This window comes from Protopterus annectens, chromosome 4.part0, assembly GCF_019279795.1.
Source record: "Protopterus annectens isolate FY-2018-M chromosome 4.part0, PAN1.0, whole genome shotgun sequence".
Taxonomy (NCBI): Eukaryota; Metazoa; Chordata; order Ceratodontiformes; family Protopteridae; genus Protopterus; species Protopterus annectens.
In genome coordinates, this window is record NC_056733.1 from 640,904,428 (window position 1) to 640,923,010 (window position 18,583).

The 18,583-nt window shown below is 41.5% G+C and overlaps 1 protein-coding gene across 4 annotated transcripts in view; it reads left to right on the forward strand.

Annotated features, from left to right (window-relative positions):
* Positions 1-18,583, forward strand: part of TMEM120B (transmembrane protein 120B) — a 419,384-nt gene that overhangs the window by 23,263 nt on the left and 377,538 nt on the right. For all 4 annotated transcript variants that reach the window (XM_044068606.1, XM_044068607.1, XM_044068610.1 and 1 more), the window contains exon 2: positions 14,911-15,029. In XM_044068606.1, coding sequence (XP_043924541.1) covers positions 14,911-15,029 — 119 coding nt within the window. The remainder of the gene's footprint in view (positions 1-14,910; positions 15,030-18,583) is intronic.

Consider the following 18,583-nt stretch of genomic DNA (forward strand, 5'->3'; position numbering starts at 1 on the left):
ATGCTATTTCTGCTCTTTTGGCTTTGGGTTTCTGTGGATTCTTTGTCACTTTCTGCTCCGTGTACTAGTGTGTCAGTCCACTTTGTGCAATGTCATAAGCATGTCTGCTAGGGAGGAGCAAGATATAGTACTCCTAACTAGTTCCTCAAGTAGTTGGGTGTTTCTTCAAGAAGCACCTTTTATTTTTCATAATGCCTGTCCAGCTAAAACTGTTGGAATTGTTCTGCTGATTGTCCTGCTAGTGAATACATAGTTATTTGCTTTAATACCTGAAGTTGATTTGCCCATATCTGTAATAACAGTTTAACTACAGTTGCTCTAATACATCAGCCATTACTGGCAGGGCTGTTCTGGTTGCTAATTCTGTTCTGTTTTAGGGGATAGACTGCTTTTGTTTTTTTGACTGCTGAGTTGTCTCTTCTGTAATTGGGATATGGGGTATGTCTGTGAAAGGCATCTAACATTTTATTCTATTACTTTGTGCCCCAGTGATAATCAGATTTGGTTTATAAATTGTGCTGCCAACTGGGACTCCTTTGAAGACATGGAGGTATGAGGCACATACGTTTCCCATTGGTGCTGCCTTTTGTTTATTTTAAGTGTTTAGGTTTTTGACACTGTGACAGGAATTTGCTTCATTCTGGCCACCATTGGACAAAATCATGCAGTAACTATTCTCTGCCTCTGGGGGGGGGGTCCAAAAAGCTTGTTTTTCCATCACATGCTGATCACTGGTGTCCCGTATAGACTACTGTATTCCAATGTGAGGTCCATCTGTAGTAAGGCCGGGGTTATTGACACTGACCTTCACTTGTCCACTGTAGTTCTTAGGTCTCTTAATAATTCTGTGCCGCATGTGACATAATTGGTTGGATTGCAGTTTCATTGTAAACAGAGTTGAATATGGTCCAGGCTCTTCCTGGAAGTAATGCCTTTGTAATTTTTTTTAGTGTCCACTTCTTGGCTGGAAAGTCACAGATGTTCTGTTTTGAATTGATGCTGAAAAACACCAGGCCTAATTTGTTGTCTTCCGGACACTGTATAGCTGTCCTTCGTGTCTCCTTCTATGATCAGTGTGTACCACCCAGTTAATTATTTTCCTTAACCCTGGGTTCCCTGGTCCTGTCTTCCTTAAGACCTTTTTCATGACTTTCTCTCTCTGAGCTATATCTTCCTGGTATGGTTTTCCTACTGTTAATGTCTGAAGCTAATCACTCTGTCCTTGCATGCAGCCTTCTGATTATGTACCCCATTCACTTTTTTGTGAGGCTGTGGTACGCCCTTTCTTTTCTTGTCACCAGTCTTTTCTTTAAGCTACAACATTTTTCCTGTCTTGTATTCTCTGGATCTTACTCAGCTGTTCACTGACAGCTTCTGTAGAAGGAACAAGGAGTTTGTCCCAAATGTAAACTGCCAAACATGGGAAGACTTCTTTGGGACAAAAAAAATTCCTAAAATGACCACAGGCACTGATAACACACTTTTTCCTGAAGTGGGGAAAAGTTTCATGTATGGCATTCACAATTATTATAGAATAATCACATCGTATGTCCATCCATTCATCAGTGGTGATATTTTCATATGTTCTGCAGTAGTAATTACTTAAAAAGTAGAAAAAATACTGCAGACCTATCGGAGACATCCGTGTTGCTGTGAAGTCGTACTACAAGAGTGTTATCTAAGTAGATATCTAATTTTTTTGTAGCTTGAATTCATAGACAATCACATAAAGCTAGCTAGCTAAACAGCATGCCACAGTGCTGCATAATTCATAATATAAGTTCCCACTCAATGGAGTAACAGGATGCAGAACTGCATTTCGGATGGAATATAACTTCACAGTAAGTATGCAAATGGGGTTCTGCAAAGTGTCGTGAGATTTACTGTGGAGTGCATATAGGGACTTACAGGGGTACAGTTAGGGACATGCTGTGCAAAATACTGTATCTGAATGTCCAGGGTCCAAGAAGTGGAGGTTTGCTGCCCAGTGTAACGTACATAAGCTATGTGATCATGGGGAATACAAAGGCACATCCCGATGTGTACACTGTGCACTGCCACAAACAAATATCTTTCCTCTCAGCAGAGTGACTGCATAGATCCCCTAACTGTGTGAAGGAGTTCCCTACAATTTCACTTCATTAAAGTTTTATATGAAGTTAAGCTACTAAGATTACAGAGACATGGCCGTAGAGGCTGAAATGTTCATGTGCCACATATGCCTAGTTACACATATTAGTTGCAGACGAGCAACATGTTGCATCCTTGTTCTCCCTTCCACTGCAGTACACTAGGGAAAACAGTAATGTACATAGGCAACATTGTGTGCACTATTAACTACTGTACATGATATAAGTGGTACAAATATTACACTTTTAACATTGTACAACAGTACATCTCCTATGGTGTGACACTTCTGCTTGCTTGCCCTTAGTCTATCCTTTCTCACACACACACACACACACACACACACACACACACACACACAATTCTTATAGCTGTATATACCTGCTTAAAGTTGCATTCTGGTGCAGTTCTGTCTACCTTGCTACTGATAGGACTGGAGCTCCAGTTTGAATTTTTCCTAACCCTCCCAACCTCTCTTGTTGTGGTTTTAAAAGGCTGTGCCTCTGGCTTCCACCCCTTATGGTAGTCTAACGTCCAGAGTCCCTCTCTCCCCTCTTTTATTGCTATTGTCTGTTGTGTAACCTATTTAAGTACTTTCCAACCCACAGTTTTCCTTGTATCCATAATGCTAAGTGCCCACCCAGCAAACCATTATCATACTTGAGTAAACCTCCTGTAATATAAATGTCTCCTGCTCATTTTCCCAGAGGTCCCCTCTGCTTGGCACCCTTGCCACACTCTGAGGAGGTCCCGAGTTGATCATGCTGTGTCCTTGGCAAAGAGAAATTTATTTTATTGATTTGCACTTCAGTTAACTGTTCAGAGTGCCATTGCTTTATTTTTGCTTTCTTTGTTGAGGGCTACACACTCAAGTGCAATAGCCATTTTTCGCTTTAAAAGTGTTTGTTTTACTGTATCTGTTTTAATTTTTGAAAAAAAAAACGAAACAAAAAAAAAATCCTCTCTATCTACTCGTTTCCTGCCTTTCTATAACCAGTAGAGCCTGGTTTTCAGATTTTGCTGAATTCTGGGCTGTTTTTTACTTTCTGTATTGCCCATACCTTACTAAGATAGAAGGAAGCGTCTCTGCTCATCAGTGAGAGTGGTGAGCTTTGAGCAGTCTGCCCCTGGAGGAGTGGTTTCAGCTCAGAATCTGTAGTTTTACTGGCCATTTTGGGCTATTTCTATCCCTTTCATCTTTCTGTTCAAAAACCCATGTTTGAGCGGTTTTGCGCATCTCGTAGCACCGTCTAACTAGGGTTAAACTATTCCCGGTGCCAGAAAGTCTGCTCTTCTAATTTTCCCTTAGAACTAGCCAGTTTTCTAGTTTAGCACTCAAAATGTTTCCTTGTGCTCAGCACTTGTTTCAAGCACTAAATCTACAAATTACTGCAGCCCTCAACTTTCCTCACTTGTTAGGAGGAAAACAGTTTTTAGTACTTAAATTAATAAGCATCTATCCAGGCATGTCTAAGGGTCAGCTCCCGGCATTTTCCCCTGTCCACCTGATGAATCTGGGCATCTTCAGGCAATGTAGCAATTGCCTCATGTACACTGACAACCCTCTCCTCCTACCACCCAACACCGCAACCTGTGAGAGATACATTTATATAGCCAAATTGGAAGCCAAGATCTCTCTAGCCAAGACTGTACTAGGCAGTCAAGAGGAGAAGGTAAACACCTGCACCACACCACACTCAACACACACAATCCATCAAAACCTACACCAACATCACCTAAACCCACACATAGTAACACAAAACACATACCTACATTTGCGGAGGCTCTCAATAAAAATCCGCCCAAACAACAGAGACCTCCAAAGCTGAAACGCAAGCAACCACCATCCCACAACACTACCCAAATGACACACAGCCCACAAAATCAGTGTGCCACTCGACCTCAGTCCATAAGCAAAATGGCATACCCAACACACACTGACTGTATAGTCAGGCACACCGATGTCCCACTCACCAGGCTAAATAAGGAAAAAGCTACTGTCAGCTGCCTGTCGGGTGCCAGGATCCACCACACAACGCAAGCACTCGGGTCACTCCACAACAAGTACAAATATGATTCTGTCCTTGTCCATGTTGGTGTGAATGACCTGAGATGTACCTCCCTGGACTACTTGAAAAGACGCATGGAGGAGCTCTCCGATCATGTGGCCCAGGCAGGTGTGACCCAAGCCCTGAGTAGCATCCTGTCATCACCTGGAATGGTACAAGGACAAAATGAATGACTTCAGCAATTGGCTAAGCTTCTGGTGTCATTCTAAGGGTATCTGTCTGTCTGGGATGACATGATCGACAGACCACGATGCTTTGCCACAGATGGCCTGCACCTGTCGCCCCTGGGATTCTGGATACTGGCTAAGGATGTTGCCACCCCTATAGTGCCTTTTTTAGGCAAGTTTCAAATGACAAACTCACTACCAAAGCCGGTATAAGCAAGCGAAATCTGAGGGTAATGCTACTCTATGCTAGAAGTCTATACCTTAAAATGCACTCACTTGAGGCACTCCTTAAAATGGAGAACATCGACATCTGTGCAGTGATGGAGACCTGGTTCAAGGCTCCAGACAACACCCCTGCATTACCAGGCTATAACTCATACCACACCTTTCGCCCCCTAACCTGGACCGAAACACTAAAGGAGGAGGCGTGTCCATATTCGTTAAGGATCCACACCTTCAGGCTAATTGCTCAACATAATGCATCCAAAATTATCCAAGTGCAACTTAACACTGGGCAAGACTGCAATCCAGGTTGTAGCTTGTTACAGATCCCCTGCCATGCCCCAGGATGCCCACTCCACATTGATTTATTGGGTAATATTAAGGTACAACCCAATACCCTAATAACGGGCGATTTCACCTACCCCACCATCAACTGGGAAAACTACTCCTGTACTAAATTGTTTGCTCAAAGCTTTCTGGAATTCATAAATTCCAACACCCTGGATCAGCTTGTCCATACCCCCACCATGGGCAGCAGTATCCTGGACCTGGTCATTGCCAATATGGGCAACTGATGTTCCATGCCAGAGGTTAACTCACCATAGACATTAATATCCCACCCCCATAAAAAACTTCTGCAAAACCAACTTCATGCTTCTTAAGACAGACGTGGCAAGCTTCACGACACCTATACAGACAGAAAATAGATGTATGACTGCTAAATCTTATACAAATGTACTGTATAAGCACATAAACAAGTGCATGGATCGTGCTATCCCCAACAGGACCAAGACGCTATCCTCCAAAAAAGGAAGCCATTCTGGTGGTCCCCTGCCATAAACAAACTCTACAACAGAAGGAAGAAGCTGTTGCAAAAAGAGTAAAAGCCCCTGATTGCAGGAACTCCTTGGTCAGCCTCAGTAAGAAGCTGAGATCCCTCATAAAATCCTCCAAAGCTAGTTACGAAAATAAAATAGCCAGTGATTCTAAAGACAACCACAAAGCATTCTACAGCTATGTCAAGAATCTCAATGGCGACACTCGGATCTGCTCTGAGCTACAGCACAATGACACTAGATATACAGAACCAACTGATATTGCCAACATCCTGGCAGATAGTTTCACTGCAAATAACACCCCCCCCCCCCCCCCCCCAAGGGTCCATCACTATACCAGAAGAATGCAAAGCCTCTTTAATCACGGCTGCACAAGTAAAGACCGCACTCTCCAAAGCCAGGAACTCAGCATCCATGGGACCTGACAACATCCCAGGCTGCATTCTGCACGAACTGGCACCCGCCTAAGTACCATGTTCAGTCATAGCCTCACTTCAGGATTTATGCCAATTGAATGGCACACAGTGACTGTTATCCCATGAACCCTGAGAACTACCACCCCATTAGCCTGCCAAGCCTGATTAGCAAAGTCATGGAACGCATCATCTTGGAGCTTATAAACAAGGATATAGGTAACCTCCAAATTCTGGACCCCACTCGGTTTGGTTTGTAAAAGGTAAGTCATAACTGTTAAACCAGATTGACTTTTTTGAAGCAGTCACCAGAGCCGTGGATGAGGTTAAGGTGGTGCACAGCCTATCCTGACCTCACCAATCCCTATGTCACAAGATGGGTGGCCAACTGGCTCACTGACAGAACCCACACAGTGAAAGTAGCCGACTCCAAATCCATCTTCAGACTAGTGACAAGTGGAGTACCACGAAGTCCAGGCTAATACAGCAGGTCTTTGGCTAACAAAGTTTGCAGACTACTGCAAACTAGGTGACATAATAGAATCGCCTAATGATATGGACATTCTACAAAGGAGCCTAACTGAGACTGATGTTTGGTGTCAAAGTCACGGCCTCAAGCTCAATGCAAGAAGTGCATTGTCATCCCTTTTGGGAAAAACACTGTACCCATGAACTTACCACATAGGCGGTAGCCTACTAAACACCAAAACTGTGATGAGACCTTGGGACACAGGTGGACAGTAGTCTCTCCTTTGATAATCACATTGCCACAGTAATCAGGAAATCCTTCTATGTGGCAAACCTCATCACAAAGAGGTTCACCTCCAGAAAAAAAGAGGTCATTGTTCCTCTCTACTCATCCCTCATCAGACCCATTATAGAGTACAACGCCTCATTTGGCATGTACCTTGCAAAACATCTACAACAACTAGAAAGGCCAAAGAACTACCTCACTAAGAGGATTACCGGCCTCAAACAGATGCCATACGCAGACAGTCTCAAAAAACTCCAGCTCTACTTCGTCGCTTATTGCCTACTCAGAGGTAATCCATGCCTAACATACAAAGCCATGTCAAACCCAGATCTGTCAGACATGCTACACTTAAAGAAACCCCAATCCCTCTGAGCCACACGATCTAGGGACCTAAACCCACCACAATAAACAGAACATGTTGGAGGGATAGATTCCTGTCCCAGCGACTTCCCATGCTCTAGAACAGACTATCCATTCTTGTCAAACAAAGCTCCTCATTAGCCCTCTTTAAGAAAAATCTCAACAACTGGATGGGAAATAGGAAACTGACCCCGGGTATCACCTCTGTGGCTCTGCTAGACAGGGGCGCAGGAAAATAACTTTCTTGGGTGTCGAAAGCCAGGGAACTTTTTTTGGCTAGTCTTGTATAGGCCCCAGTGCCGATAGCCTAGTACCTACCTATGAACCTATTATAAAGGTTCCCAGTGATTGTCAAGGTTGTGTTTTTAAGTTTTGTTTTAGCATTACACTCTTTCAAGCAATTTTTGTTAGTGTTATTACATCAAGAGGTTAGCTGTCCCCTGTGTAGACACAAATGCCCAGAAAGTAAATATTATCTATGAAAGTTCCCTTAGAACTGAAACCTTTAACTTTGTGTCATTAAAACAAAGCCATGGCCTAGAGACAAGCTTAGAGCAGCTAGTTTGTATATTAAACAGCACTACTATCAAATCTTAGCACAATCTGACCTAGTCTAGAGCCAAACCCCAGAGACCACCCAAGGAGACCTCTGTATAACCCATTCCATGATGTACAGTAGCCCACCCAAATACAGGTTTGGACAACTTGGATATGCAAGTGTTAAATCTCTCTGTGTCAAAATGGACAGATCTATGAAAGCTAGCTATAATGTAGCAACTGTCTCATGTTCACAGACAACCATTTAATCCTTAAAGAAACAATCACAGTATGTGAGAGATGCACATGCACAATTTCACTAAAGGTAAAAAGTCTCTCATACAAATGTAGGCTGTAAAGAACAGACGCCCTACATCTGCCACAGAGTGTCCACTGCGGAGACCAACTTATGCTGAGGCACTAAAAGCAGTATTCCCAAACCTCAAACACCTCCTAAGCCAGTAAATGGCAATGTCGTCCTCAGCAATCTCTAAAGCACTCCCTTAAAGCAACACCAAACACCACACATATACCCTTACTCAATGTAGCCCTAAGAACAAAGCGTATAAGGCAAGCAAACACATTACCCAGGACTCTTGTTATGGGGGACTCCATTGTACGACACACAGCCCACTCACCAGACTGAATAAGGAGAATCTAAAGGTTAGTTGCTTATCTGGAGCCAGGATCCACCAAGTTATTCATGCACTCAGTCATTACACCGCAGGTACCCATATGATTTTTTTCATTGTCCATGTAAGCATTAATGACCTGAGACCTACTTTGCTGGACTATATGAAGAGAGCGCGATTGTTGATCTCTCTAAATATGGATCTCTGGCAGGTATGTGCCTTGCATTGAGCAGCATTCTACATTCAGCAAGGATGATGCCACAATGCAAACAAAAGATGATAGACTTTAATAATTGGCTTAGTTTCTGGTGTCTTTCCAGGGGGAATCAGCGTGGGAGGACATGGTTAACAGACCACTTTGCTATGCAAAAGATGGACTGTACCTGTCTCACCTAGGCTTCCAGATATTTGCTAAACCTTTATTCACCCCTTGGAGCCTTTTTCAGGCAGTGCCAAATTGAGATTTATTTCCTGGTTTGGTAGGTTTCTCAAAGAGACCTAAAGGTGCTGCTGTTTAATGCAAGGAACCTAAACAAGAAACTCTATACTCTACAAGCTGTCTTTACTCTGGAGAATATAGATGTTTGTCGTTACTGAGACATGGTTCAAATTCACAGAAAATGTTCCATCAGTGCAAGTCTTCAGTGCCTTCCACACATTTAGACCATCAGTTGTACAGACTTAGACAAAAGGTGGAGGAGTCTGTCTGTATTGGCAACAAGCATAACACTGTGTTGATTAAACAGGATGGTGCCCTGGAAATTATCCTTGTGCAAATCACTATCGGCAAAGTCCCATACCATATCCTAGCAAGGTGCAAGTCACCTTGTATATCCCTAGAATATCATACCTTGTACCTAGACCAAATGGAGAAACTCGCCATTAGAACAACGTCTCCCATGAGTAGGGTATTTTAATTACCTCTGTATAGATGGGCAAATATACACTGCCTCATACTCGCAGGCACAATGATTCCTGGATAGCTTCCATAATGATAGGAAAGTCTTGGCTAAAATTGGGAAGAACAACTCCCATAATGAGAGGCGCTTTCAAATTAAACCATGAAATACCCCCCCCCCCCTCCCAAGTGTCACGTCCTCACTGGTGAGATCAGAACACAAAGCTATCTCATTTAAAATAAAAATCAACTCTATAATGCTGTGACAGTTGGGAACTATTCCAAAGCAAACTACATCCTATTAGGCAATAGTTTTGTCAAAGTTCAGTGCCCCTCCCTACCTCAAGTTCACAGTAACCTATGCGGAATTGTTTACCAAGATCCTGTACAACTGTATAACACTTCTGTTTGTTATCTACGTCTCTGAGGTAAAAGCTAATGTCCAAGGGTCTTTGCCTGACCACGTTCGCGGATGACTGCAAATTGGGAGCTATCTTAGATTCTCCCATGACACAAACATCTTGCAAGATAGTCATGACTGGTGCCAAACTTACTGATTTAAAACTGTCAAGAAATGCATTATAGTGCTTTTTGGGAAGACTGCTGCTAGGCTAATTACTTTATCGGCAGCACACCCCTAAGAGTTGACCCAGTCATCCGGGAACATATTAGATGGAATGGATTTTAAGTTGGGCATGGCGTCCAGGTCTAGGGAAGTCATAGTGCCACTTTATTCAGCCCTTGCCAGAACAGGCATTGAGTATAGTGTCCCCATCAGCATGTACTTGACCAGACATATGTAACAGTTGGAATGCCCTCAAAGGTTCCTTACCAGGAGAATCCAGAGTATAATCCCCTTGTCCTATACAGATCGCCTGAAAGCCCTATCTCTATGGAATTTTACAGGTTATTAAGAGGCAGTTTATGCCTGACATACAAAGAATCTTCATATCCAGCTCTGATGGACCTTCTGTACCTCCACAAAATGAGCAGCATTAGAACTCCTAGATCCAAGAATTTAAATTTTGCCTCTGACCTACATAAGACAAGTTGGTGAGCCAGGAGTATGTCTCCAAGGCTTCCCATGCTCTGGAACAGGTCTCCATCTATGTGATGCAGAGTCCACCCCAACCCTATTTAGGTGTAACCTTGACCAATGGATAGAAAATTGGAAATTCACCAAGTCTCTGCTAGTTCGGGCATTACTGTCAGTCTCTGTCTAAAATAACCCCCCACATAACTTCTAGAAACGTCCTAACATATACCTCCTCTTAATAAACACCCATGATACATAGGAGCATAATTTAATAGGATTGCACGGCTAGGCTTAAAGGCACTGGTGGTACCCATGAACCTATACTGACAGGTTAGTATGGACAGCCTAGTGCAAGAGACACACACTTACTCCATTTTATAGGCAGGAATCTGTGTGTATTGGCTGTCATACTGATCCCCAAAGTCTGTGGCCAGCATACGTCTGTAGCTGTTGCATCACTTTTGATCAGTGTAGCACTAAAGACATCTGCGGTTCTGTACAGTACCAGCACCACTGTAAAGTACTGTTGTACAGATATTTACCTTTGAACATGTTTGGTCAATAGTCAACCACCTCATATCATTTCTACTCCTGTACATAGGGAAGATAGCTATGTGCAGCACTTTTGGTGTCCTGTTCACCCAAAAGCATTACTCGTAAACAGTTTGTTTCTCTGTGGATGGCAGGGCAAAGCAGGTTGTTGGATTTAGAATCTCACTGCTATATGAAGTACATCCTAATATGCGGCATGCACAAGCATGACCTGCTTACTGCTGTATGAAGTGCATCCTAATATGCGGCATGCACAAGCATGACCTGCTCACTGCTGTATGAAATGCATCCTAATATGCGGCATGCACAATCATGACCTGCTCACTGCTGTGTGAAGTGCATCCCAATATACGGCATGCACAAGCATGACCTGCTTACTGCTGTATGAAGTGCATCCTAATATGCTGCATGCACAAGCATGACCTGCTCGCTGCTATATGACGTGCATACTATTTGCAACATGCACAAGCATGAACTGCTCCCTGCTGTATGAAGTGCGTACCATGTGCAACATGCACAAGCATGACCTGCTCACTGCTGTATGAAGTGCATCCTAATATGCAGCATCCACAAGCATGACCTGCTCACTGCTGTATGAAATGCATCCTAATATGTAGCATCCACAAGCATGACTTGCGCACCACTATATAAAGTGCATAGTATATGCAGCATGTAGCTCACCGCTATATGAAGTGCATCCTAAAATTCCACATACACAAGCATGACCTGCATACTGCTGTATGAAGTGTATATTATGTGCAGCATGCACAAGCATGACCTGCTCACTGCTGTATGAAGTGCATACTGATATGCAACATGCACATGCATGACATGCTCACTGCTATATGAAGTGCATACTAATATGCAGCATGCACAAGCACAACCTGCTCACCAACGCTTATAAATGCAGTGACCCGTAATTAGGGAAGTGGTTTAACAATTATTTGTTTGCCATAAGCTCTACTTTAGTGCCCTGTTGAAGTGTAGGCCTAGTTCCACTGGTTGTTTCTTCCTCTTCGTCCAGCTTATAAAAAGAACTTCACACCAGGAAAATGCACTTATTCAGTGGTCTTTCCCAAAACAAAGGGGATATTTCTAGGTGTTAAATCATGGATGCAGTTTATGGTTGAGGGGGTCATTTTGTTAAATATTCCTGTCCCTTTGGATAAGCAATTAATAAGATAACAATGGGAGAATACTAGTATGGCTCCCAAGTATACAACAAAGTCTAGAAGGCTTAGGATTTTTCCTTGGAAGTGTATGCATGGGTATTTTTGCACTCCATGCAGACTTCAAAAAGAATTTTTCCTCAAGTAGATGGCAAATGTTGGAGGTTTGATGGGAAAGAAAGAGGTAACTGGGAACATGTGTTTCAGGAATATAATGAGCTGGCAGATTTAAAAAAATTCCTTAGAGTACTCTGAGAAATACTGAGTGAGCAGATGGATGTTACTAAGGAAATGATTCTTTTGAGCTGGGACACTGGATCTGAATTGTCCAGACATAGTAAGGCTTCAAGTTTAATTCTGGTGGCTGCCAAAAAAGCAGCTAGTAGAAATGGAAATAAAAGTCCAAACTAGCTGTATTTGAGACTGGTATTGGGATCTTTAGAAAAGGGAGCAAATTGCATAGAAATAAATGGAAACTTTGGGAACAAGGGAAGGCAGGGGTTGAGCAGTTTTATGCAATGTTGTCACTTTTTTTAATATTTTTGTAACTGGAAACATGTTATTATCGTTTGTTTTCTTTTATATTAATGTATGTTTGCATAGGTTTTGTTGATAATTTAATAAAGGTTTTAAAAAAAAAAATTCACTTCATTCCAGATAATAAACCCTTTGAGTTTCAGTTTGAGTGAAATATGCAAATGCAAATCTGCAGTATTATGCATAGAGTAACCTTGATTTAATAGGTCGCTTGCTTGAAGTAATGGATTTGCACATGATGGGCAAAATAGCTGCTTTAAATGTTCATTAACTCCGTTTAGCTAGTGAACGTTCGTAAAGCAGATGGAATGCATGCAGATGGCAGGGAATACTATAACTTCACCCCTGCCGTGGCCCATCAAACCCGGGAACAAAACTGGGTGATAGTTAATCTATTCCGTCAATACCATACAGCATGAATCTTGATCAGATATTATTTCTAACCTAGTCTCAACAGCCTGGTATGAACCTGTGGTTACCTGTATGATTATGCCCCACCATTATCTACAGGTCATAAAAGTGGCAGTGTCGGACAACAAAATCAAATGAGATACAGGTGGTAAGCTTGTAGCAGCATACCAGACGTATATATTTTATCACAATACATGGTTTAATAAGTTTCAGATTATACCATGGGGTCCACTGTAGCCCATGCAGTTTTACTTGGGGGGGGGGGGGGGGTTACTATTTTACTAACATGTTTGCATTGTCATGTCTATTACATTATCAGTAACAGTAAACCTACACCTCCTGCACAGGTTATGATGTCTGGTTTAGAGTTGGATATTTCTGGGGAAGGTTATGCAGATTTTGTAGGACCCCAGAACCCTGATATACTATTATTGATGGATGATAGCCTTTTATCCCTATTTTACCCTTCCTTATCTCCTCTTGTCATCCCCTCTGTCACTGGCTCCCATTCATCCTACCTCCTTCTGTTTGCATCTCTCACACTCCTCTTCCCTCTGCATGCCTCTTTCTCCATCTCTGTCATCTCCTCACGGTATCCTGTCTTGCAGCTGTTCTCACTTGCCTCCTCTAATGTTTTCATCACTATATAATGATATGCTGCTGGTCCTGTAGCATAAGCCATCTCTGTATCATGGCTCCATCTTATCCAGAAAGCTATACTAAGCACAATTCCATTTTCCATCCATGTGCTGCTTGAACTAAATGTTGCAGCACATGTTTTGTATCTGTTAATACATATGTTTTATATTATATCCTTGTATCTGAAAATGTTTGTTCATTTCTTACATGATCCTGTTCACCTAGGCTGTGTCTTCAAATGGTCCACAGTGAATAAATAATTTATGCATTATAAGATGAGGTGGGGAAATTAGCTTAGTTACGGATTAGTTACTGTGAGATGTAAAATATTATTTTGATTTCTGCATTTTAGCATCAAGAATGACGGTATTGTAGGTAAGTTGTAGCATGTTTGTTCAAGATAAAAAGTGGATAGTGGATTTCATTAGTTATTGGGTTATTTCATGTTTGGTATTTCAGCTTTTCTTTTTCTGAATGTTTCTCTCTCTCTCTCTTTTTTTTATTTATTTTATTCTTCCTTTCCTGTTCCTGTTTTACCCTTCTTAATTTTGTTTTCTTAAATAAGATGTTTTGTGAAGATATTTAACTACCTGTTTTATCTGGTACTGTGTATGGTTGCCTTTTGTTGGACTGCATACGTATAATGCTGCCACTTGGGGAATGTAGCTCATATATGAGCTTTCCAAAACAAAATTCTGTGTACCGTTGCTTTAAATTATGGTTGGTATTCCTTGAGCTATATATCTGTAAATTTCAGGAAACTCTAGTAGGTTGAACTGCAGTTATGGAAATTGTGTAGTTGCAGCAGATTCTGAAAGTGACAACCATCTGACATAGACGGATGCTGGGAAGTCCATTGATCTTTCCATGGTACCCAGCTTTGCAAAAGTGAGTATTACTCAGATCCACAGAATGTGATGTAGTAATGATAGCAGCCGTGTGTAGAGCATTCTAATGTGTGTGTGTGTGTGTGTGTGTGAATGTGCTTGCTTGTACCACAATTCATATAGCTGTTGGCTCACTCTTGAAGAAGCTGCTGTTGTGTTAACCATGTTTTCAGTAGGCTGCCATTTTTGTGAAATCTTGTGCTAGTGTTATTAAATGTTAGTTCAAGATGTGGTACAAGTTCACACTGTGACTGTTTGGAAGCTTTTTTTTTTTTCTTCCAGCTTTAGCAGTCTCATAGACAAGCCTGCACAGCAGCTTTGTTTATGCAGCGTATATGTTTTGTTCTGATTTCTGTAACCTTTTGTAGCACTATAATGCACAATCTCATTTGAATTTCATTTAATGTTCCTTCGATTTCAAGCTCGTGTCTGAAGAGCTTGGCTGGCCTACCACTAAATTAGTAAATGTTATGGCACTACCTCTTGCCTTGCTGGGGGTAGTGGTTAAAAAATGTCATCTTGAGTCAGTGATGTAATGATTGTCCTGCCAATTTTTTTTTTTTTTTTTTTTTTTTTTTTGGGGGGGGGGGGGTTAACTTCTGTCTGGTCGGTCCTACTAGAAAAGAGTGTATAAAAGTCATGACTTTTTTTTTTTTTTTTCCAGGAAACGCACAAAATTTATAGACAGAAGCTTGATGAAGTCACTCACCTTCAAACCATATGTGCTAATTCTATAAAGAAACACAAGAAACGACTTGCAGACCTCAGGCAGAACCTCCTTAGGTATGTTTAGCAGCAAGTCTTCTGATAGTCTTTAACTTACATAAAATGTTCAGTTCAGTACATTAAATTGCTACCAATTAGCTGAACCTGAGAGATTTGATGTAACCTGTTTGTTTGTTTTTTTGTTTTAAATGGGAACTCTAGATATAATTGTAATGTACTTTCTGTTGGGTAATTTTAAATGTTTAGCTCTTGGCTTAAAATATGCAATGAACACATGTTAAAGGTTATAGACATGGCAGTACACTACTAGATTGTGGTTATCCAAATGACTGTCAAGTTCTTTACTTTTTAAAACAAAATAATTCTGGGATTCAGTGCAAGAGGTGACTTCTACAATACATAGGGAAACTGTGCTTCAGTGCAAGCCAGCCATATCATGGGTGTGTGTGTGTGTGTGTGTGTGTGTGTGTGTGTGTGTGTGTGTGTGTGTGTGTGTGTGTACATAAATATTTGTTCATAAAATGTGTCGGAATGAGCGTGTTTGTTTTGTATGTGTATTTATAAAATGTTTGAGTATACACATAAAAGTGTAGTGTGTGTATATTTGTATGAGATCCGTTCATATTTGTACCTGTATGCATATGTTTGTACATATGTATAAGTATATCTTTATGCACGTGTGTATCACAAACCAACAACCCCCCCCCCCCCTCACATCAGCTGACATTTGGGTTAACCACTTTACATCATTGGAGTATTGGGTGAAAACAGTGGAAGTGCAGGAGGAAAAACAGGTGTTTCTGCAGGGGGCAAGCTCTCCTACATCACCTCCCGCAACTTAAGTATACCTACTCTGAGATCTTACTACAGTTGGTTAAAGGAGAAACTTCCTTAGCACCACAGTTAGCCAGTCTCACGCAAAACCCATCTTACTGCACAATGAAAGAGGAATCCGTCAAACAAGTCTTAAAATTCCCATTGTAACCAGTAAAGCACTTCAGCATAAGCATCTGAATTAATGCCTGTGTACTACATATTGTGTATATGACCACAAGTTTTTTTTGCTGTCTGGGGTAGACCACTAATTTCCATGGATCATTTTCAGACTCTGCTGAGAACTGTGTCTGGTTAAGTGATTTGCTTAGTCACACAGGCAGTGAAGGCTGAGAAAATCAAACCTTGCACTAGTGGACCATAGGATGCAGCTTGTTAATGACCCCTTAATCATGTAAGCCGACTGCCAGACCAAAAAGCGATCTTAAAAACTAAAATACTGCAGTTGGTTAAGGAACAAAAGGACGAGTAATGGATCTTGTAAAGCCCAGTGCATGTGAATACCCTCCAGCATAGACTTGCTTACTAAGGCCCGTGCAACATTTCATTGTCTGTGTATGCCCTCTTGGTTGAGCTGTTACATAACTTAACTAGCTGTCAAGAGACTGTGTTGATAAGGAGAAACCTTACCTGCCTCCAGAGTCAACTTCTTTCTGTAAATTTCTGTCTGAAAGTAAAGAAGTCACAGAAAAAAGTAAGGATTCTAAAGTTGTGTTTTCAGGTCCATCAGCAGTGACCGAGGTAAAAGGGAGACATGAAAAATAATTAGGTGCAGTAGTTATTCGTTAGCAACCAATAAATACTGAAAGCCATTCAGATGTTTTGTCAGTGCACTGTGGCATGTGCATTGTTCATGATGTTGACGCTGGTAGTATGTTAATTTTTGTGTAAAATATTAAATGTGGATTAAAGCAATTGTTGTTGGCAAAACTAAGATGTTTTCCTTTTTTTTTTTTTTTTATCAAATGGATACAAACTCCCTGTTCTTCTCTTGTATGTAACCTGTGGTGTTGTCTTATTGCTTCAGAACATTTGTCAAGCAGCAGACACTGTAAGATTCCACAAAATTTCTACTTTTGGGGAGACAAAACCCAAGGTTCCAATGCAGGTGGTTGAAGTTAAATTCCTAGTTTCTTTTGCCCGCAGGAAAAAAAGGCTTTGAAAGATAGACTTTCAAATACTGTCCTCCATAGGAAATCATTGCTGGTGCAATTTCTAAATGTGCATTGGCAGGATTCACTTCTGGTAGATTTTCCTTTCTTCGAGCTGGTACAACTATGATGTTGATAATACATATTTAGGGGGGTGAGAGGGATTGCCTTCCTCCACCATTATGAAGGGGATGTAAGGGGGCTTGCCCCCTGCAAAAAGTGCTTAGTTAAAATTTTCACCCTAGTGTGTTTCCAACATTATTTTCGGTACTTTGGATTGTCTGAGATTTATAATGGAACCAAAATCCAAATGTAGATTGGTGGTTAATTAGCTCTAAAATATCCAGTTTCTCAAAAGTTGTATCTTGGATGAGCGTTGAGAACAGCACCCTTAGGTTTCCATCTTAGGATACAGATTTACACCAGAGAAGTGCATTTTTGTTTGAAACCTTTATATTTTAGACATTAGTTTTATTCCTTTTGCTTACTGACTTTCAGTTAGTAATAAGAAATTGGGATCCTATGTATTTACCAGTTGATGTGAGCTTCAGCAGTACACCCCATGTAGAGCTCTTTCCTATAAAAGAGCTCAGTGTAGGGCAGTTTCTTAGTCACATGAGCCGTTTTATTTTTCCTTTTAACAACATTTCATTGTGAACTGTGGTTATGCATTTCTAAGAAGCTGTTATTTTATGGACTTCTAGGCAACTGTTTCACTACTGAAATGCCTGTGAGAGATGCACTTATCTAACCAAACTGGAGATGAAGCTCTCTCCAACCAAGGCTGGACTTGACAGTCATGAGGAGAAGGTAAACATTTGCACCACACCATACTCGTCACATAGTCTCACTAAATCTACACCACCAAAATCCACACATAGTAACACAAAAACATTCACGGAGGCTCTCAATAATAATCTGTCTAAGCAACAGAGACCTCCAAAGCAGAAATAAAAGCTGTGTCAAACCCAGAGCTGATGGACATGTTACACCTAAAGAAATCCCTCCAGGCTACATGCTCCAGCGACCTAAACCTTGTCACCATAATAAACAGGACATGCTGGAGGGATAGATTCCTGTCCCAGAGACTTCCCATACTCTGGAACAGGCTACCCATCTATGTCAAGCAAAGTTCTTCATTAGCACTCTTCAAGAAAAATCTTGATGAGTGGATGGTAAATAGAAAATACACCTCGGGGATCGCTTCTGTGTCTCTGCTCGACAGTGGAAAATAACAAGACACAGGAAAATAACTTTCTTGGGTGGCGTAAGCCAGGGAACCTTGTTGGCTAGGCTTATGTAGGCCCTTGGGCTGATAGCCTAGTACCTACCTATGAAACGCAAGCAACCTCCATCCCCCAACACAACCCAAATGACACATAGCCTCTAGACTCAGTGTGCCACTCAACCACAGTCAATAAGGCAAAACAACGTACCCAACACACTAATCATAGGTGACTTTATAGTCAGGCACACTGATGTCCCACTCACCAGGCTAAACAAGATAAGGTTACTGTCAGCTGCCTGTCGGGTACCAGGATCTGTCACATAACCCATGCACTCGGGTCACTCCACAACAAGTACAAATATGACTCTGTCATTGTCCATGTTGGCGTGAATGACCTG